The sequence below is a fragment of the Pelecanus crispus genome, chromosome 2 (genome assembly GCF_030463565.1).
Source record: "Pelecanus crispus isolate bPelCri1 chromosome 2, bPelCri1.pri, whole genome shotgun sequence".
NCBI lineage: Eukaryota > Metazoa > Chordata > Aves > Pelecaniformes > Pelecanidae > Pelecanus > Pelecanus crispus.
In genome coordinates this window covers 34,017,153-34,035,405 of record NC_134644.1, presented here as the reverse complement: position 1 = coordinate 34,035,405, position 18,253 = coordinate 34,017,153, and the positions used below count along the sequence as shown (strand labels likewise).

At 38.3% G+C, this 18,253-nt stretch overlaps 1 protein-coding gene across 3 annotated transcripts in view; it reads right to left on the bottom strand.

Moving 5' to 3' along the window:
- Positions 1–18,044, bottom strand: part of BZW2 (basic leucine zipper and W2 domains 2) — a 36,928-nt gene extending 18,884 nt beyond the window's left edge. For all 3 annotated transcript variants that reach the window (XM_009484442.2, XM_075705345.1, XM_009484443.2), the window contains exons 1-5: positions 17,987–18,044; positions 11,266–11,442; positions 10,017–10,120; positions 7,183–7,248; positions 666–801 (exon numbers count right to left, since the gene is read on the bottom strand). In XM_009484442.2, the coding sequence (XP_009482717.2) occupies positions 666–801; positions 7,183–7,248; positions 10,017–10,120; positions 11,266–11,442; positions 17,987–18,044 (541 nt within the window). The remainder of the gene's footprint in view (positions 1–665; positions 802–7,182; positions 7,249–10,016; positions 10,121–11,265; positions 11,443–17,986) is intronic.
- Between the last annotated feature and the right edge of the window lie 209 nt (positions 18,045–18,253).

The following is an 18,253-nucleotide window of genomic DNA, read 5'->3' as shown; positions in this document are numbered from 1 at the left end:
GTCAGTAACTGGCAGAGAAAGACATTGTTGAGCAAGCATTTGGAAAATCAAGACTCCAAGGTAGATGGCTATAAATAACTAAATAAAAACCTTCCAAAAAAAAAAAAAAAGGAATCTCAAAAAGGCATTATATCCTAAGACTGAAAGAACAGCTACTCATCATATGGTAAATACACGTCCATGGGAAAGCGCATCAAACACTGATCACTACTGGTATGAAGGCAAAACTAGGGTTTGAGTATTTTTTTTTTTTCTTCTGCAATATCCAGTTGGCCTGCAAATGCTCTCTGTCCCACCTCACACTCACATGCACAAGATATTGGCAACGCTTGAAAAAATGCTAGTAGGCATATTGCAGGAATAGATATTATATTTCACACTTTCATAGTGTCACTGTAATACATATAGTCTACAATTTTGCCCACACATATACAACTTCTAAAAACCATACATCTTTTGGGGTTTGTTTTTGCTTTTTTTCCTGTTTGGCTGTCCTCTCGTTAGATTTCACAAAATATGTTGGCTGATGCTGCCTGCATACGCTTCTGCTTTAAAATACTGATTTCTCTTGTACAGTTACAGGCTTCCAACATATAAAATATGTTGCAATAAAATACATCTCAGACTAAAGTTACTGTAAGAAAAAAGATCATATAGAAAATTACCTTCTTTGACTATATTGTCAGTGAAGAGGCTTGTTAAAATTGTAGCAGGAAGAGTCCCGTTGGCTAACAGGATGCCAGAAAGCATTGCCAGCTTTGTCTGTTCCGTCTCAGTAAAGGCTTTAAGAAACAGCAGAAGCTGTGGGTCAGACAAGAAGGAGGGAAAAAGATATATTTGAGCCATAGGCAATGATAACAGGTAGAAATGAGTATTAGCAGACAGTTTAATTTCTTATTTCTCAAGTCATCCCACTATAATTAATAGCAGTCACGTCAAAATCTGTCCTAAAGCATGTCAGTGCCATTTCACTGATCACTTCTAATTTCACTTTCCATAAGGACGCAAGTATGTGGAATACAGCTTTACTCAGGGAGACAAGGCCTGTCTTCTCTCAATATACATATATGTGTGTAAAAATAAAAGTGCTTGTTAAAGGCTTGAGACCCACAGAAATTACAGGATCACAGACTTGCAGATTTTAACAGGCTGACAGGAGCCTGCCCATTCACATCTTCAGACTTTGGACTAAGCCTCACACGGTTGCAGTTCCTCTTCTAGCTTACAAAAACTATTACTCATGTGAACAATAAAAGGATGAGAAAGTTTCCTGTTTTCCTTTTGGGAAAGGGAACACAGCACAATTACAACAATTTTCTATTGGCTAAAATAAGAAATATATTTCAAGTTCAGACATTCTTGATAAAGCTGACAAAGGACAGACAGGAACAAAAGCTGCTTTAAGACCTCACCATTCTCACTGCTAATTACAAGACGATACAAATAGCTTGAGAAAAAAATTACAGATCTCACCATCTTAAGCACTAGAAGATCTGAACTACATATTTACTTCTTAAAGTTTAAAAATGGCAATTAAGTCTACTTTAAGTATCTTAATTTCATGTTAAAACGAATGACTTGAAAGCGTATTGATGAAGTACATTACATCTCTTTTCCTTTACATCAGGAGAAAAAGTTGTGCTAAATGAGATTTTGCCAATAGCATTACTGTTAACAATAATGTTTTCTCAACATGTTAGCAATCACAGTATGGGTGATGGGAAAAAGGAGGCTAGACAGCAAAGGGCAACTTCATTCACTGCAAAATGCTGCTGACTCCATCAGAACGTAGCTTACAAACTTACCACCACCACAACAAAAAAAAAGGGAAAAAGAAAAAAAAGACTGCAGACATCCATTTCTGGAGTTAAAAAGGAATTCTTATTTCCTTCTTCAGCCACCAGTGCTTTATTCAGCTACCTTCTGCTGTCACAATACCCTTTTTCCTTCTCCAAATGAGCAACAGATGCAATCAAAGCAAAACAGCTCATTCTGATGGAAAATCCCCACCCAGTTTCCACTTTAAGGGTATTTCTTAATTACCAAAACCTACGAATACAAAGGGACAGAATAGCAGTCATGTCCTGTGCTTGTTTGTTACCATGGTCAGTGAGAGCTCTTCTCCAAGACATCTAAGCAGCTTATCATTAACTGTAAAGCTTTCTGAATGCATTGATATTTTAAAAATCCAGACAACTAATGAAGTAAGTTATTAAAACTCATGCAGTGTTTTATGAATAGCTCTGCTCTGTATCTGTGAACAAAACCCCCAAAAAAACCCTCATTCATACGGTAGTACTTACATAACAGCAGCAGCTTTAAATTATAGCTTACACAGGCCTGAATGATTCAGCCACAGACAAATAATTTGGTTTTTTTTAGTGGGCTGCAGCCAAGTGATTGCAGTATGCAGTTTTAGTTTAAAAGAAAAATTGAAAGAAAAAAGAAACTGTAAAATCTCAAGGTGCAATTTTATTTCAACAAACTGTGACTCACAACCAAAAAATGTATAAAGTTTCGGATGCAGATGAATGGAATTATTATTTCTAAATATATGGATGAGAAACAGGTGGTGTGCTGTATTTTCAAATGCAGCAATTAACTGGTGTATATAATGCTGCAGGTAAAGGAACACCAGGGCCACATTTAATGGGAAGACTGAAAACATTTTAACAGAATTTCAATATAAGTCTAGTGTAAAACAGAGGCCCGGGGATTTCAAGTTTTCTTTATGCAAGCTTTATCAACCATACAGTACTGAAATGAGTTCTGCACAAGAAAAAGATGAATTAGACCTTTTGCTCTTTACTGTAAGTACTGATACTGTTAACAGAGAGGAAACAGCTTCAGATTTTTGCGTAGGCTACTTAACTCTTATTTCTTCTGCTCCCATATAAGCAACAGATAAGGATTTTGATTAGACAGTGGTCACACTGATTACCTTAACATGACAGACCAGGTTTTGACGTATTTCTGAGCTATAAACTGCATTGGGTTTTATCAGTAATGAGTAGACCATGAAGAGTTACACCCATTCATGTCAGATTTGAGTCCCGCAAGCAACAACGGCAGTAAATCCAGCTGCAAAGCCAGAGTTATGCAGTCCAAGATGGAGAAGAATTCTAAGAGAAGAACATCTGAACATTTATCAACTCTATTTTTCAGAAATCCGTATTTGTTCAAATGTTTTGGAAGGTCTGAAATCATGTATGTATGAAGTCCAGAGCCTCATCCTCTTCCCTTTCCTTTGAAACATGCTTCTTGCAAGTCTCAGCATGAATCTGAATTATGGTATTCTTGAACTGTACCCCACTGCAGTATGTTCTGAGCATGAACCTTGTCTTCTACACATCTCTCACTACTTAAAGTACTGTTGGTGCTACTAGCATAATTTTTGTTTTACTAATATTTTTGAAAAGCAGCACAAATAAACTTATACATGTCATTTTCTGCTATTCAAGGATATTATTCCATACTTTCAAGCAACTGCGAAACATAGCCTAATTTAGCAGGAGACTGGGTAATGGGAAGAATCAAAACCTTTAATAAGCCCACTTAAAAAACATCAAAAAGAACAAAATGTTCAGTTCAAAGCTGTTGTTTCAGATTTTTATTGCTGATTACTTTAAGAGCTCTTCTTTTACCATCACGATTACAAACCTCTGCAGGGAAGTCACAAAATGTCCAAGTCACTTCAGAATAGTACCAAACCACCCACAGAAAGTTCTCCAAGCTGATGCTTCCCTGCTGTTAGCCAAGCACTGGCATTACTGCTTTTGTTACAGATACAGACTGATTCCAGGCATAAAATGCACAGTTCTGGCTCACAATTTTGTATTTTTATCAGAGCTATAAGAACTCCCACCTATTTATGTGGGAGTTCAGAATGCCTAATAAGCACAAGACCAGACCTAATATGCTGTTCCATGCTATGTTTGCCTTTAAAGAAAAAGTCTTTTAGGCGCAAATTCTGGGCATAAAAGGTACACACAAGTAAAGACGCACATGCAACATTAAAAACCATACAAGAAAAGCGAGTGCTTCTGCCCTTCTCGTGCTATCTCGAAACCTTAATAGTGAAAACTAGTTATTTTATCCACACAGGGAGCGTGGTGTCTTTTTATATCTTCATTATCTGAAGTGGTCTGTTGCTTTAGCATCTGACAGTTTGTCACATCTGTAGACAGCACTGAACTGTCAGCAATGGAGATGGTAGCTAACATAACAACAGATACCCACTGACTGATTCTTGCCTTTCATTTAGCTGACTTAAAGCATCTCTGTTTACTTCCCATTTGATCTCAAAATATTAGTCTCTACTTATTTCATAACTCCCAGCTTGATTTAGCGTTCTTTCATTAGGAAAATAGGAATGTGAACAAAGGACCTCATAACATCTCCCAGTACTCCAGATAACCTCATGACTCAGTAATATTTACCACTGTTAAGACCAAAAATATCCTTACCTGTACTTTATCCCAATTTTGATAATAAAATACCTATATAGAATGCTACTTAAGCATGCAAACACACTATACAGACTGCTAATACTGCATTCTTCAACCACTGACCTGAACAGAAATACATATGTAAGAAAGATGAACACAAATTTGGAACCAAAAATTTTACTGAAATTATTGTAAAATGTCGTCATAGGTCTATGCCAGTACACTGGGAAGTGCTCATATGAACTTAAGCTGCCTATGTAAAAAACCAGCAGGTGAGCAAGGGACTTAAATACCTTTGTCTTTTATTGAAATTGCTTGCACAAAATAATTTAGATATATGGTTTGCTTATGTCAGTAAAAGAAAGAATAACTGGTAATTTTGGGGGGAGAGAGCTAAGAAATAAAACATTTGAATGAAGCAGACAAAAAAGGGAAAGGTGCTGGGAAATAATAATGTCCTAAAGACAAAATTATGAACTAGAAGACATAAAGCAAATACTTGTACAGATACTGCCATTTAAGAGAATCTCTCTTGAAAGAGAAGCCCTGCTGACACCATCTGCTTCTTTAGAATGAAATTGCTGGTATTGCCTTCTTTTTTTTTAGCATGATGACTTCTGTGAGAAGAGCTAATATTCCCCCAAGTGCTCTAGCTGCCTAACGAATCTGCCAGAAAAATCACTTTCATTGCTGGGACAGTGACCCATGAAACAACATCAAGGAGTCGCTTTCTTGCTTTTCTAACCACCGACTAACTGCAGTAGTCTTTGAACTACTAAATCTTGCAGAAACACCTTCAAGAAATACTAATGTATCTATCTTCTGACCCTCTATGAGCAGCTACTCTCATACAAGTTACTGCACAGAGTGATTAAAGCGCTAAATGGTTAAAAACCCAGCAGCCTCATCAGTGAGAAGACAGTCACTTGGTGGGTTCACACAAGCAGGGGGAGGGAGAAGGTAAGCAAAAGGCATCTACGAATAGTCCTCAGGGTTTTTAAGGCAATGACAGCGCAGGTGCGATACACAGGCCCAAACCTTCACAACCACCTTCCCAGTTTCTAATTCTCAGATAAACTGCATTAATGGAGGAAGAGAGCACACCCGGCACCCACACCGAAAGGCCAGCTCGCCGGGAGCCACGCCAAGATTCGCACCAGAGCACAGAGCTAAGGGTGGCCATGGTAGGGCAGATGGAAAAGCTACCCCCCCACCCTAGGACCACTATGCAAACCTAATCTCGTGGTCTGTTATACATGATGTGATCTGACACCGAAAACTATACAAAAAGCATATACATAAAATGGAGATTTGCAGTCTGCAAGGTGAACAAGCCCACTCTGACCCTGGGCTGCCATGGCTAGGATGCTTCCAATGGCTTTAAATGAGTATCATGACTCCAGTCATACTGCACCTCAAATTACTGCTTTCTCTCAAGCTAGCGTATGGCTAACCCTCAGATCAGAGCCACTTGTTCCTCAACTGGAGAGTCAAATTGTTATACATTAACCATAGTCTCATCTCGTTACTAAGCGTGCAAAGTGAATTCTTAGAAACTTAAAGGATTCAAACCCAAGCAAGTTACAGAAGAGAGAGGAGGCGGCTTGAATTGACACGGCATTTGCTTAATATGCTGAACACTCTCTGAAACTTGAATGCTGTGAGTCAGCGCTTCTCATGTCAATGATTACAGTAATTAACAACAAGAACACTAGATTTGTGTGGGGATAGAGGTAAATTTAGGTCTTTAGAATGATGTATTGAGCAATCAGCATCAGTTAGTAGGCATGCTGGCCACAAGCGCAAAAATAATTTCCTATATGAGCAAGAATGTATAAATCAGAGCCAAATTTATTCAGCCACAAGAGGTGATGGTGAGGCATCATGCTCCAGACTTACCCTCACTTGACCCTTGCAGCAATCTTTCTACTGTTTAAACAACATGGAAACACACTTTTACTTTTAACAAACATGGTATTTTAGTCACAGGACAGGTTTTGCCATTATCAGCATGCCTGCTAACTTACAGTACAGCACAGTGTTTATTACTTATTCAGGCCATTAGAAAAAGATATTTACATCTGTTACTAGGAACTGAAAATAGACAAAATAAATCTGTATTTTGTTTTCCAAAAATTTCTGCCCAGGTTTCTCCTGCCTCCTTAGAATTCAGTATCACAAACCAAACCAGTATCCACAAATATCCACTACAGTCTAACAGGCAAATCCTGAGCACTCTGACAGTGGTGATTACTTTCTCTTCCACACATCTATGGCCTCGAATACAAAAACTTGTGGTTAGGATTCATTCCACAATGCGGGAGTAGTTTAATACTCATACATCAAGTAACATTCTGCACAGCAGACTTGCGTTTATTCTATGGGGAAAAAAAACCCAGAGCTGTTCTATTAGCAGGATAGTAACACCACCTCTCATTAAGAACTATACCCCAAAGCATATCTAAGTTCTGCACAGAAAAGCCTGGGATAAGAAGGTAAGTTCGGTCAAAGCAACCAAAGGAAGCATTAATTCAGAATTACTCTACATCAAGTGCTGCCAACAGTATTCCCACAGAGCTAAATTTGCAGACAAAGCTGCCACCTGTAGATTCCATCCTCTTTTCCAGTAGAGCTAAATAAAATACATAACAGTGCCGCATTTGTACATATACACTTATATTAGACACAGGGTAAAAAGTTTCAATGCTCAAGGGGAGGCTGCCACCAACATTACCTTTTTGATTTCATCTTCAAATGCTTTCTCCAGATATTTGTATCTCCTGATAAGTTTATTGAAGACCTAAAAATAAACACAACTTTACTTAAAAAAAAAAAAAGTAACGATTGCAGCCATGCTTCTTTACAAAAAAGACAAGGAAACGACTGCCACTACTGAATCTGTAAAGAGTATCTTTGACTAATCCATGGTAACACAATTTTTTCTTTTATTATCTCCACAGCAGGAAAGAAAAGGTAGGAAGCACTGCTGGCTTTTTACACTCTAATATTCCACTGCACAGTTTTCCTTTAGACATTGTTTCCAGGAAATAAGCAGCCAGCAGAATGGTATTTCTGCAGTCATCTGCCGCATTGTCTGTCTCACAGCAGATCATGAAACATCCTTCTCTACCAGTTTGTTCACAAGTGGAAAAATACAAGTTTTGCTATTCTCGCTTCATAGAGCGATGTTTGAATCAGAGAATTTACTGCAGTTTGAGAGTCATCTTTTTTGTATTTCTCAATTTTATTCGTACTCTACTTTTCACCCTATCCATAGATCAAAAGCGGGGGAAAGGAGGAGGAGAGGAGGTTAACTCTGCACCCTATCCCTGGTAATGCAGCTCTCTGGGGAAGCTGTCGGGTGTAAACCGATGGAGTGAGGCAGTCAGGTAGCACTGCTGGGCGTCTTCAGTAGATGCAGAATCTTTGTCAAATCCACTAACATGAGTGCTTACAACAAAACACACTACTGCCAGGGAAAGAGGAAGAACATTTGACAAAGCTTTTACAACAAGTACGTTCTTGGAAACACTTGTTCTCCAGTTTTCACCAGTTGTTTCCCATCATGAAACCACAGATTATGAAAGCAGAAGCAACACAGGTGCAGGGTGCATTCAGATGGAAGAAGGGAGAGAGAAGAGATTAAATAAACAAATCACTGCTCTCACTACTGTACAAAGGGCACAAAACATATGACTCACTGTCACAGGTAAAAAGGTTTATATGGGGAACAAATGACATTACTGTCAGGCTGGATGGTGGCGGGAGGAGAAATAAGTTTAGAAAGTTTCAATTAACTTTTCAGAGAACATAAAATACATCCAAACATCCTAAATGGTAGTATTTTGGCTCAGAGCAAGTGAAAATCAAGTTGTGGCCATGCTGAGAGGCAGAGACACACAGAATTATAATAATATAAGGCACAAAATACGGTGTAAGATGAAAATGTAAGCTAGCATCTTGTTCATATTTCCAAAAAAAATTTTGTGTCTTTTTATAAGTCCCTGTAAATTACAGAAGCACACTTCATAAGCAAGTAATCTGCTAAAATATCCACACTAGCTTTAGGCTTTTTTCTTAAAGACTTTTTACTCTCTGAATTGTTTCCGTGACTAAAACCACAAAAAATAGCCACACTACTGGTTCATTTGGGAGTCAGAGTAAGAAACTACCTAGAAGATAAGGAAGCTCCACACACTATTTCAGCCTAGCTCCACTTTTTCATAAGACAACAAGAGCTTTATTTCCCATTAGGCATGAAAAAATCTGGCAAGGTCTATAAAAGTATACATCTCTTCAGGCATTAACTACAAAATGTTGACTTATTTTAGTGGCTTTTGGTTTGAAATGCAGAGAATACATTGAAAATTCCACTGCTTCAAATCCTGAAGCTTGCCTTTCTATTTTCCAACATGCAGCCTTTTATTTTAAAGTTAAATTTCTCCTTGGAGGACTGGTACTGCCAATTTTTATTATCAAACCGTTAAAATATTAACATTCAAGAAGACAGAATCAATGCTTTTACCAATAACAGATATTTTCCTGAAGTAGAATACCCTGTTTTTAAGAGATGATAAAGCTGATAGACAAAATATATTGACTCCCTTTCCAGAAATAAATATATTTGTCGTCTTCACATTATCAAAGATGTGTTTTTAAGGAGCTTTCTGCTACTTAGCAAACATCGGTTACTAATGCAGATTCTGATCCCAGCACTCTTTAAATCAACCATGCACCTTTTCAGCAACTTACCACCCTCAACACCTTAGCAAGGACAGTGGCTTTTACACTTTCAATTACTGTCTCCAGCATCCCAATAATAACTAGTTATTTAAAAAGATAAATATGTTACTCAATTAACAATAGACTTTTGATGTATGGGAGGTTCAGTAGTAATGCATTTTTATGCAATCCTGCTTGTATCCAAAATTGCAGGGTGGCTCTGAACTTTCAGTAGAATTCTTACTGTATTTTCTCATGTAATTATTATCTTCCATTAAGGAGTTACACAATGTTAGCTTCTCTTCAATAGTGTTTTAGGCTTTATTGCTTATTTGTGTTAATTTCACATAGGCCTATTTCTGCAAGCTTTATTCCTGCAAAAAGAAATTATATATCGCATGTGTAGGAGAAATGAAAGCTCTTGGAATATATGCCCAATTCCTAACTAGTTATACAACTAAAGGTTGGAGGCGTGAGCTTTATATTTTTTGTCATTCACATACTTCGTGTGTTTCTAAAAATATGTTCATACAAATCTTTCAGGCTGCATACAGAAAAGGTCCAGAAAAATAATAAGGATGGTGTCTAAAAATACACAGAACCAACAGCAGACCAAAATAAGTAAGACTGCTTTCTGTAAAAGAAAGCACTGCCAGCTGTGATCAGATTATCTTAGACATCCTATTTTCTTAACTAAAATTTATAGGTTAGGGCAGATTACTGGTTAACTGGATTTTCAATTGCCCTGTAACTAGCCTACTGCAGCCTAGACAGTCTGCAGATGTTCCACTGTAATCCCTTTTGATACATAAGCAGAAAACAGTAATCAACTATGCCTTTACTGACCTGAGCGTAATTTCGGATGGCATCATGATCTTCATCTGCAAAAAATACACAGTGGCTGGTCATCTTGGTCTTGTCATTGTCATCTATGCGCGTGCCTCCAGGAGCTAAAAGAAACCAAAAATAAAAAGCATGAAACAATATCTCACTTTAGAGAAAGTTCTATAATTGTAAGATTTAATAAGTCTAGTAAGTCTTACGTTAGTATCACTGAGGCAAAAGGGTAAGAGCTAGCAGGGCAGAGGAGGGAACAGAGAGAGAGAGCTTTGCGAGGCTGTGGTGGCACCTGACAGAAGGGACAGCTGGTTGATATGCTGCACATTAGATGACACAGACCTCACAAGACTGAGAGATTCAGATCACACTAAGGAATCTCAGCTGGTTTTGAGAGCACTGGGTATGATCCAGTAACTATGGGTTGGAGCATAACCCTTGCGCATATTTTAACTACTACTTTAAACACCACAATAATGTAAATCCTTTCCAAAGAGAAAAGTGTTAGCACTCTGTTACTAATTTGAGGACTCTAATGCTTACCAGGCCCATGTAAACATTCAAAACACTGCTGCAAAAGTTTTCTCCTGGCTTATTTTGTTGAGAGCTTTTTTTCCTAGATATTTCCACTGGCTTTTGTTTCCTGCATTACTTGAAGTTTTACAAAAACATCTTTTCTTCTTACATATCAAAGAGCAGGAAGCAGGAATCAAACCAACATGACCAGTAAAAAGAGACAACTTAGTCAAAATACATAAGGCGAAGGGTGTGTTTTCGCCCATGCTGCCAGTGATACCTGGGAGAAATGCCCCATGAACATCCATGAAGCACTCCTCATTATCCTTTGCTTCTCCTCTTAGCTAATCTTTGTTGCAACGTCTACAAAGCAAGCTTTGCAACAACTAATAACCTGGAGTGCTGTATTACACCTTTTCATGCTAATAAATTCCTCTTTCCCCTAGTTATCGTCTCTTTCATTTTCTTTGCTGTTGCATTTATATGCTCTTTCAGCTCACACCAAAGGCTTCTCAGAGCAGTATCCATTTTTTGTGGTATTTGCAGAATGCCTCACGCAATCAAGTCCCTAGGTATTACCACACTACAAACAATAAACAATTCTATGATGTGAGATCCAAAAAGTATCTACATAAGCGAAATCGTAATACAGTTTATAGTTTTCGCTTTGTAAGGGAAGACAGCATCTCAAAAGAAGCAAGGCTGATCCTCAAAATTCTGTATCAGGTACAGTGCAGTTTACCTAGCATGCTGCCAGCTACCAAAATATCAAAGAGTGTGTCAGCATAGCGGCGATAATCAAGCCGTGAGCCAGTTGCATCCAGAAACTTGGCTATAGCCTCCAGGTCACTCCCAGCTTCATTGAGGCCTTGGACAATCGTATCCCTGAAGACTGTGGGTTCAAATTTCTCCTTTTCATCTGGAACAGAGACAAAGGAGAAGGGGAGAGAGAGTGAGTCAGTTTGAAACTTCCTGTTAAAAATTCCCTGTCAGTCAGCAATTGAAATGACCACGGCACCTAAACATATTCTTTCCCTTGTGGTCAATGCACCAAAAGTTTGGTTGGTTAGCTTTTTATTGCCTCTGGAAATTTTGCAGTGTTTACCCTTGCTTCCTTCTCCTCCTCATCCCCCCAGAATATCAAAACACATACAAACATACAGGAGTAAATAAATAAAAGGGAGGAAAGGCAACTATTGAAATTGTTTTCAAATGTCATACTCTCGCTTCTCTTGTTGAAGATATTGAATGTGCATATCACTATGCATTGCTAAATCTGATAGCAGAATAAAGGGTATGTCAGTTATGTGTATATTATCTCACTGTAGGAACACTCAATTTTTCATTCCTTGATATTTTTCTTTAAATAACTATGGTTGCATATCTGAAATGTTTTCAAAAAGACAAGTCTTCTGGAAAAGAGGATATCAAGGCATTCATAAAAATATTTTTTGCGTAAACATTTAGGACCCTGCCACACAGCGTAACCAAGAATTTATCCTTCGCGTTCACAGACCTAAGCAGTACTAGGAACACAGAAATGCAGTGCTCACATTGCATTTTCTATAGCCATCCCTGGTTGAACTTGATTAAGGTACAGTCTGACCCCCCGACAACATCCCTATGTCAAGGCCATTGGCCACAACAGATGTTAACTGCAACCTCCAGATAAAGCCAGGTAGATCTACCCATACCTCCTGCTGCTTTTTCTTGCAGGCTGTTAACAGCTTACCACAGACCCTTGAAGCTTCTTAGCAAAGCAAGTCCTGACTTTGTATAAGGGCACATACGAAAATACTTGTTACTGTCAAAATAACTCTAAACTGCAGAAACACAACTGCGAGCTGTTCTGTGGCACTCGGAAAACAAAACTAGTTTGTTATCACCTGCTGACACAAATGTTGATGCAAGTTCTTTAAAAAACCTGCACACATTATATCCAGAAGATAAATCCAGGGACTTTAGTTACTAAGACGAATGAGGATTGTTAAAATTCCTGTCTAAACGTGTGCAGTCTGAAACACGCCAGCTGCAACCTTCACAGGCTTTTTGGGAGAAGAGGTTCTGGACATTACACGTCCTCTGGCTGCAGGTTTCCTTTCTCTGTGACTCATAGTGCGGCTTTTTATCCCAAATATTAACAAAAAGACCTTGGTTTCCAATAGCCTTTCTTCCCCTAATCTCTTTCCTCCAGCCACATCAGCCTTACGGCAATTAAATGACTATTTTACACACAATGCATAGGCATTATCAGCTTTAATATTTCTAATACATAAACGTTTCTCTCTCTTCTTGTTCCCCCATGTGTACCTGGGGTGCGCTCATTCTACCATCTTCAGTGTATCACTTGCACATTCTCCCTCTTTCAACGCATTCCCTTCCCCCATAACAACTGTACCCAGAAAGCACAAGCAGTCCGTCGCACTCAGTGCCCCAGGCCACTGGGAAGCTCAGTCAACCCATCTTTCCAAGAAGCCTGCCAGCATGCAGCCAACAGCAGCTCCAGGGATGTCTGTCAAGTGCTCAGGAGCACTGGAAAAATGAGGCATTGCTTTGTTTTCCAGAAATACCCTGCTTTCCAGAAATCCAGCCTAGCTTTTAGTGGCTCGTTGACTCTATTATCTACCTCCAAGTGGGGTGCTGCCCCACCCCAGAAGCTGACCTCCTCAAACCAAGGCTGAGGATTACTTAGCTCCGTGAATATCCATACACATATGGCACTATGATTGCATGCACTGCCCATGCAACCACCTGTTCCCAACCCCAGCTCATCCTGAAGTGATGCACACAATAGTAGCACCAACCTAGCTTCTCCCCTACCACACTTCCATCATCCAATAAACTACTCAATATGTTCCTTCTCTGAATTGCAAGCAACTTCTTCCCAGGCTTTTACTTCACCCCAGACCTTGGAGATATTCAGGCTCTCAGTTGTGTTACCTCAGCCTTCAGCTGTGATGAAGATCTGGAGTCTGCCATTTGAGTAACCACCTCTGATATCTGCAGGGCACACGTGTGGTGGACAAACCAGAGAGGGTCGAGTGGGGAAACTGAAGAACCGTACCTTTGCTCTGGGGAAGTGCCTACAGCGAAACATACTACTACTGGAATCCCATCTGAGCTATCAGACCAGTCACCAAATACTCACTTGCAGCTCTCTTCCAACTTCAAGTACTAAAACAACCCGAAACCAACCAACCCGCAAACAAGTATCTGAGTATAATTATTCTCTTTCGGGTTACCAAATAAGTATGTATTATTTCAGGGCAAAAAAAATGCTTGATGACTCATTAACCAGTAAAATGACAGAGTTCTGTCTTAAGAGATGAGTTAAAAAAATAGTCCTATTTTACTTTTTCAACTGTATTTTATGTAAAAATTTAAGATGTTCACGTCTAAACTGAAAGGTGTTATATGCTTGGTATCATGGGTACACAGTGCTCACTACAAACACAAACACCATGATTAATATTTCTTATAATTTCAAAGAGATTCTTCTCCTGTCCCAGAAGTACTCCTGTCATCTGGAGTGCCCTACTATTTTCTTGTCTTTCACAATCTAAAAATTTACACAGGAAGAGGAGGTAAACTCATTGCATGAAAAATGATTTGTAATTTTATGAAACATCTTCCTACCAAGCTAATGTACTGAAGAGGAATATGCTGATGTAGTACAACAGGGTGAGTAAGAAGCCATCATCAAGAAGTGGTGACAGTATGTTGAGCTGTCAAGTGCATAATTACTAAACAAGCACAGTTTCAATCACGGGCTAGCGGAGGCAGGTGTAGCTTGCAGATGTGATGCATACAATATCCAATGCAGCAGTGCTATACACAGCTTTTCATTTTCATCGTGTTCCCAGATCCTTATTTCCTTTATTTTGCTTCTAAGGAAATCACAAAGTACACTTATACCTCCCTCCTTAAGAATTAATCTTAACTCTTAAACAGAAGGCCCACAACTGTATTTCTGTGGAAGAAAAAATGAGATGCCCTCTTTGACCCCCCTTCTGACATCACATTAACATAAAGATGTTAATATTGACTTTTTACTACATAATTTTCATTCTTAAAGTAATATGCGTTGTTTAGCTTGGCTTCTTTTTATGCTGCCGTTTACCTTTTTGTACCTTTTTTTTAGCAGGTTATTAACTCTATGTTACTGATACCATGGCAACAAACTTGGGTCAGCTTACTTTAAACAATACGCACTGTTTGTTCCTGTTAATGCTTCAGGAAGCTTTTTGTCCCATAGGTATTTGTCAACGTCTGGATACATAAATTTTCTTTATTTCCTACTGGCATTTTTGCCACTCCTATTTCCTCCTCTTCCATTTCAGAAGACACAAAGACATCAATTTGCATGTGTGCAAGTACAGTGCAGTCAATACAATCCACATCCCATGTATCTGCACCATAAGCACAAATGCCAGCCAGATGCAAACTACTGCTGACCCTCACCAAAAAAGCAGTATTCAACAGGTACAGAGATTATACTAAGAACTAACCAAACTACTTTCTTTGCCCAGATAGCTAAAAACTTGATACGGAACTGTGAGATGGCTTCTTCCCTTGGAAGGTTTTTCCCTTTACAACATCCTTTTTCTTCCTTCAAATCTTTTTAAAGCGATTTTAATGCCTGCCATTATATATGCTGGAGGCAAGGTTTATACCTTTTACTAGGTCAACTAATAGAACTGGAAGGAGTAGGAACTACAAGCTTCTCCTTCATAGCCATCTCTCAAAAATGTTTTAGACACTAAGCACATTTGCAAACTTCAAAGAAAAAGAAAATATTATCATCTTCCTTTTTTGCTCTCCGAAAGCTCAAAAATTGTTTGCAGAGATTGGTGGCAGTGATAGTGTTCATATGGACAATTGTTTTTATTAGATGCCTGACTGCCGTGTTACACCTCACTGTCTCCTCAGATGGCAGTGCTCCTGGGAGCTGCAGAAGAGGAGAGTATCATGAGACACAAATCAACCAGTAAGAACCAGCAGTCATCTCTCAACAAGCTCACTCCCCTCAGCATTTACGCATTTCAGACCCCCCTACCTGCCTGTTACACACCACAGAATAGTCTCCAATGACTGAAATGCCATGTTCAACCACAGCCACTGCGCCCTCTCCTACCTGGGTGAAATTTCATGACTCCTTGATATACTGAAAGTCAGGATAAAAAACCGCCTAACAGTATCTTCTAGTCTAAGTCCAAGACATAACAGTCTGTGACACTACTGTGATACAAAAAGTATATACAAGCAGAAGGGAATAAACATGCTAGGAAGCCATTTCTCTTCCTCAAGCCCTCTGCCTCCAGAAAACAGGCATCTACAATTTTCTAAGCAGGATCCTCAAATATTAAGACAACCAGGATCCCACCATATTTGAAGAAGAGACTTTATGCTTTAAGCACATAAAGAAGTGTTTCCATGTTAAGATTTCTGTATTAAAGCAATTTAATATCCCCAATCCCATTTAAGTAATCTCTCAAAAAAACCCCAAAAACACACCCTCCCCAATCTTTGAAACTCCCCCCAAGTCTTTTCCTTCTTCCATGTAGGCAACAAGTATCTATTGTCATTTCCAATCACTGTAACAGAAATTCAAGAGATAGGCACAGAATTACAAATAAAAGCTCTTTATTTATTCTAATTATTACTTGTATTAAATAGGAGTCAAAGACCAAATCTGTATTAGGACCCATTATGCCACTTAGATTGCAAAACATGGACTGAAAACAAAGTCTTTATGAGAGAATGTTTTCTAAGACAATTCTAGCAAATAACATGTGTACCATAACTGACTGACCTAGACTGAATAATACATTGGGTCAATCCAGCAGTATGCCTATCTGATTGCTTTTACTGGTTGATCTAGCGGGTATTTCTATAGGGATCGTTAATTCCACTCCTCTAGCTACATCTGTGCTGTTGCTAGTTAAATGCAGTGTACAGCTACTGCACAATGTTCTGGACCATGCTGATAAAAAGTTAATCCCACTAATTACTGGAGCATCGTGACATTTATTTACAAACAATATAGGTTTCTTCTTTTAACTAGTTATACCTACAAATGTTGTATGTGCGTCACAGAAGGGACATTTTCCATTTAAGACACAGCACCAGTCAAACTAACTGAGGAAGTGATATGTGCAAGGGAGGAAAGACGAGAGAAAGCTGGCACTGTTTTTTAACACGACTGAACACAAACTATTTTATAATCCTCATCCAAGCTTCGTGATCATCCTGGATCTTACGATGCTCACTCAGTTCTTCAGACTTGTGACAGAATTTGTAATTTTCTGAGAAAGATTACAAACTCTTTGTTTCTCTCATCCACACTGAGAAAATGCTCTTGTTTACATTTTCTGTGACAAGACATTAAGGCCAGGTATTAGCTTTTGAACAGAAACAGGAAAGTCAAGATGGAAAAAGTCTGTTACATGACAGACAGGAACCCCACCTGTGTGTGCTATAATAATCTGCTATTGCAACAGCAAAAAATCTAAGCCTTCTTTTCACAAACCAGACTTTTTTTTTTTCTGAAAAAAAAAAAAAAAAAATTTATTACATATATTTTTGCTCTCTGCCTCAAAGTGTTGGGCATTCATCTTGGATACCTAAACCATGACAAGTGAACTCTGAGTACAGTATGAGCAAGCACATTAGGATAACACTCGCTGTACAGAATACCTGGATGATCAGTATAATTAGCACCCCTTAACTTTATTTAAAAATTGATGCAATATTGTACATAAGGAAAAAGAGTGTTGGTCATGTTTACAGAAAATCAGTATCACAAGGAGTAAAATAGGACTTAGGCAACGGTAGTTGTTTTATTTTAACAATTTAAAAACCCCGAACTACGCTAACACAGCAGAAATAAATATTTGTGAAAAAGGAGCTTTCTGACCTCTATTATTACAGAAAGCAGGGCCAACAAGATGATCTGACCATGTCATGGAGAAGGAAAGTGAAAGAATTCCTTTTTAGATGTGAAAGATTCATTTATAGATATGGCATTGATTTGGGTCAAAGAAATGAAAAAAATCAAAACCAAAAAAGCCAGATTTTCTTTAAGCAACCTTTAAATAAAAGTTTATATTTTGCTTTCTTAGTTCACAGGGACATTTTAAGAAACACCTGAAACACACATCTAATAAGTCTTCTTCCTTGTATGTAAATATACTGTAAACTCAGTTAGAATCTAATTTTTTAACTGAGGCTTCTACAAGACTGAATAGCTAATAAACCCAAATTTTACAGAACGTCCTAAGATATATAGAGACAATAATCAAATTTTCTAGAGCTTAGTTAAAAATAACATCTGCACTCTTAACATGGCTGAAGAGAAGGGGAGAAAAACCTTAATCCTATTGAACTTTCACTTATTCCACCTGCCCTGTTTCTAGTCATTTTAACAAAGAGGAAAATAAAGTTAAAAATGTAATGTAACCTACCCCTCTTCCTAGTTTTGAACCGCTGGCCTGTTAGCACCGGCTTCTGATTCTTATTCATAAAATTTCTGGAGAAACAAAAGAGAAAAATATATTTTTACTATGGCATTTACAGACAACAACTTAACCTAAAGGCAAAATAAACATTCAGTGTAGTGAAATCCCAACACGTGAAAGGGAAAGAAAGTTCTTGACGTACACTCAAAGCGTAATTCACATTATCTTAAAGACGAAGAGCACTATGACGCAAGAATAACTTTGATGAGGTGT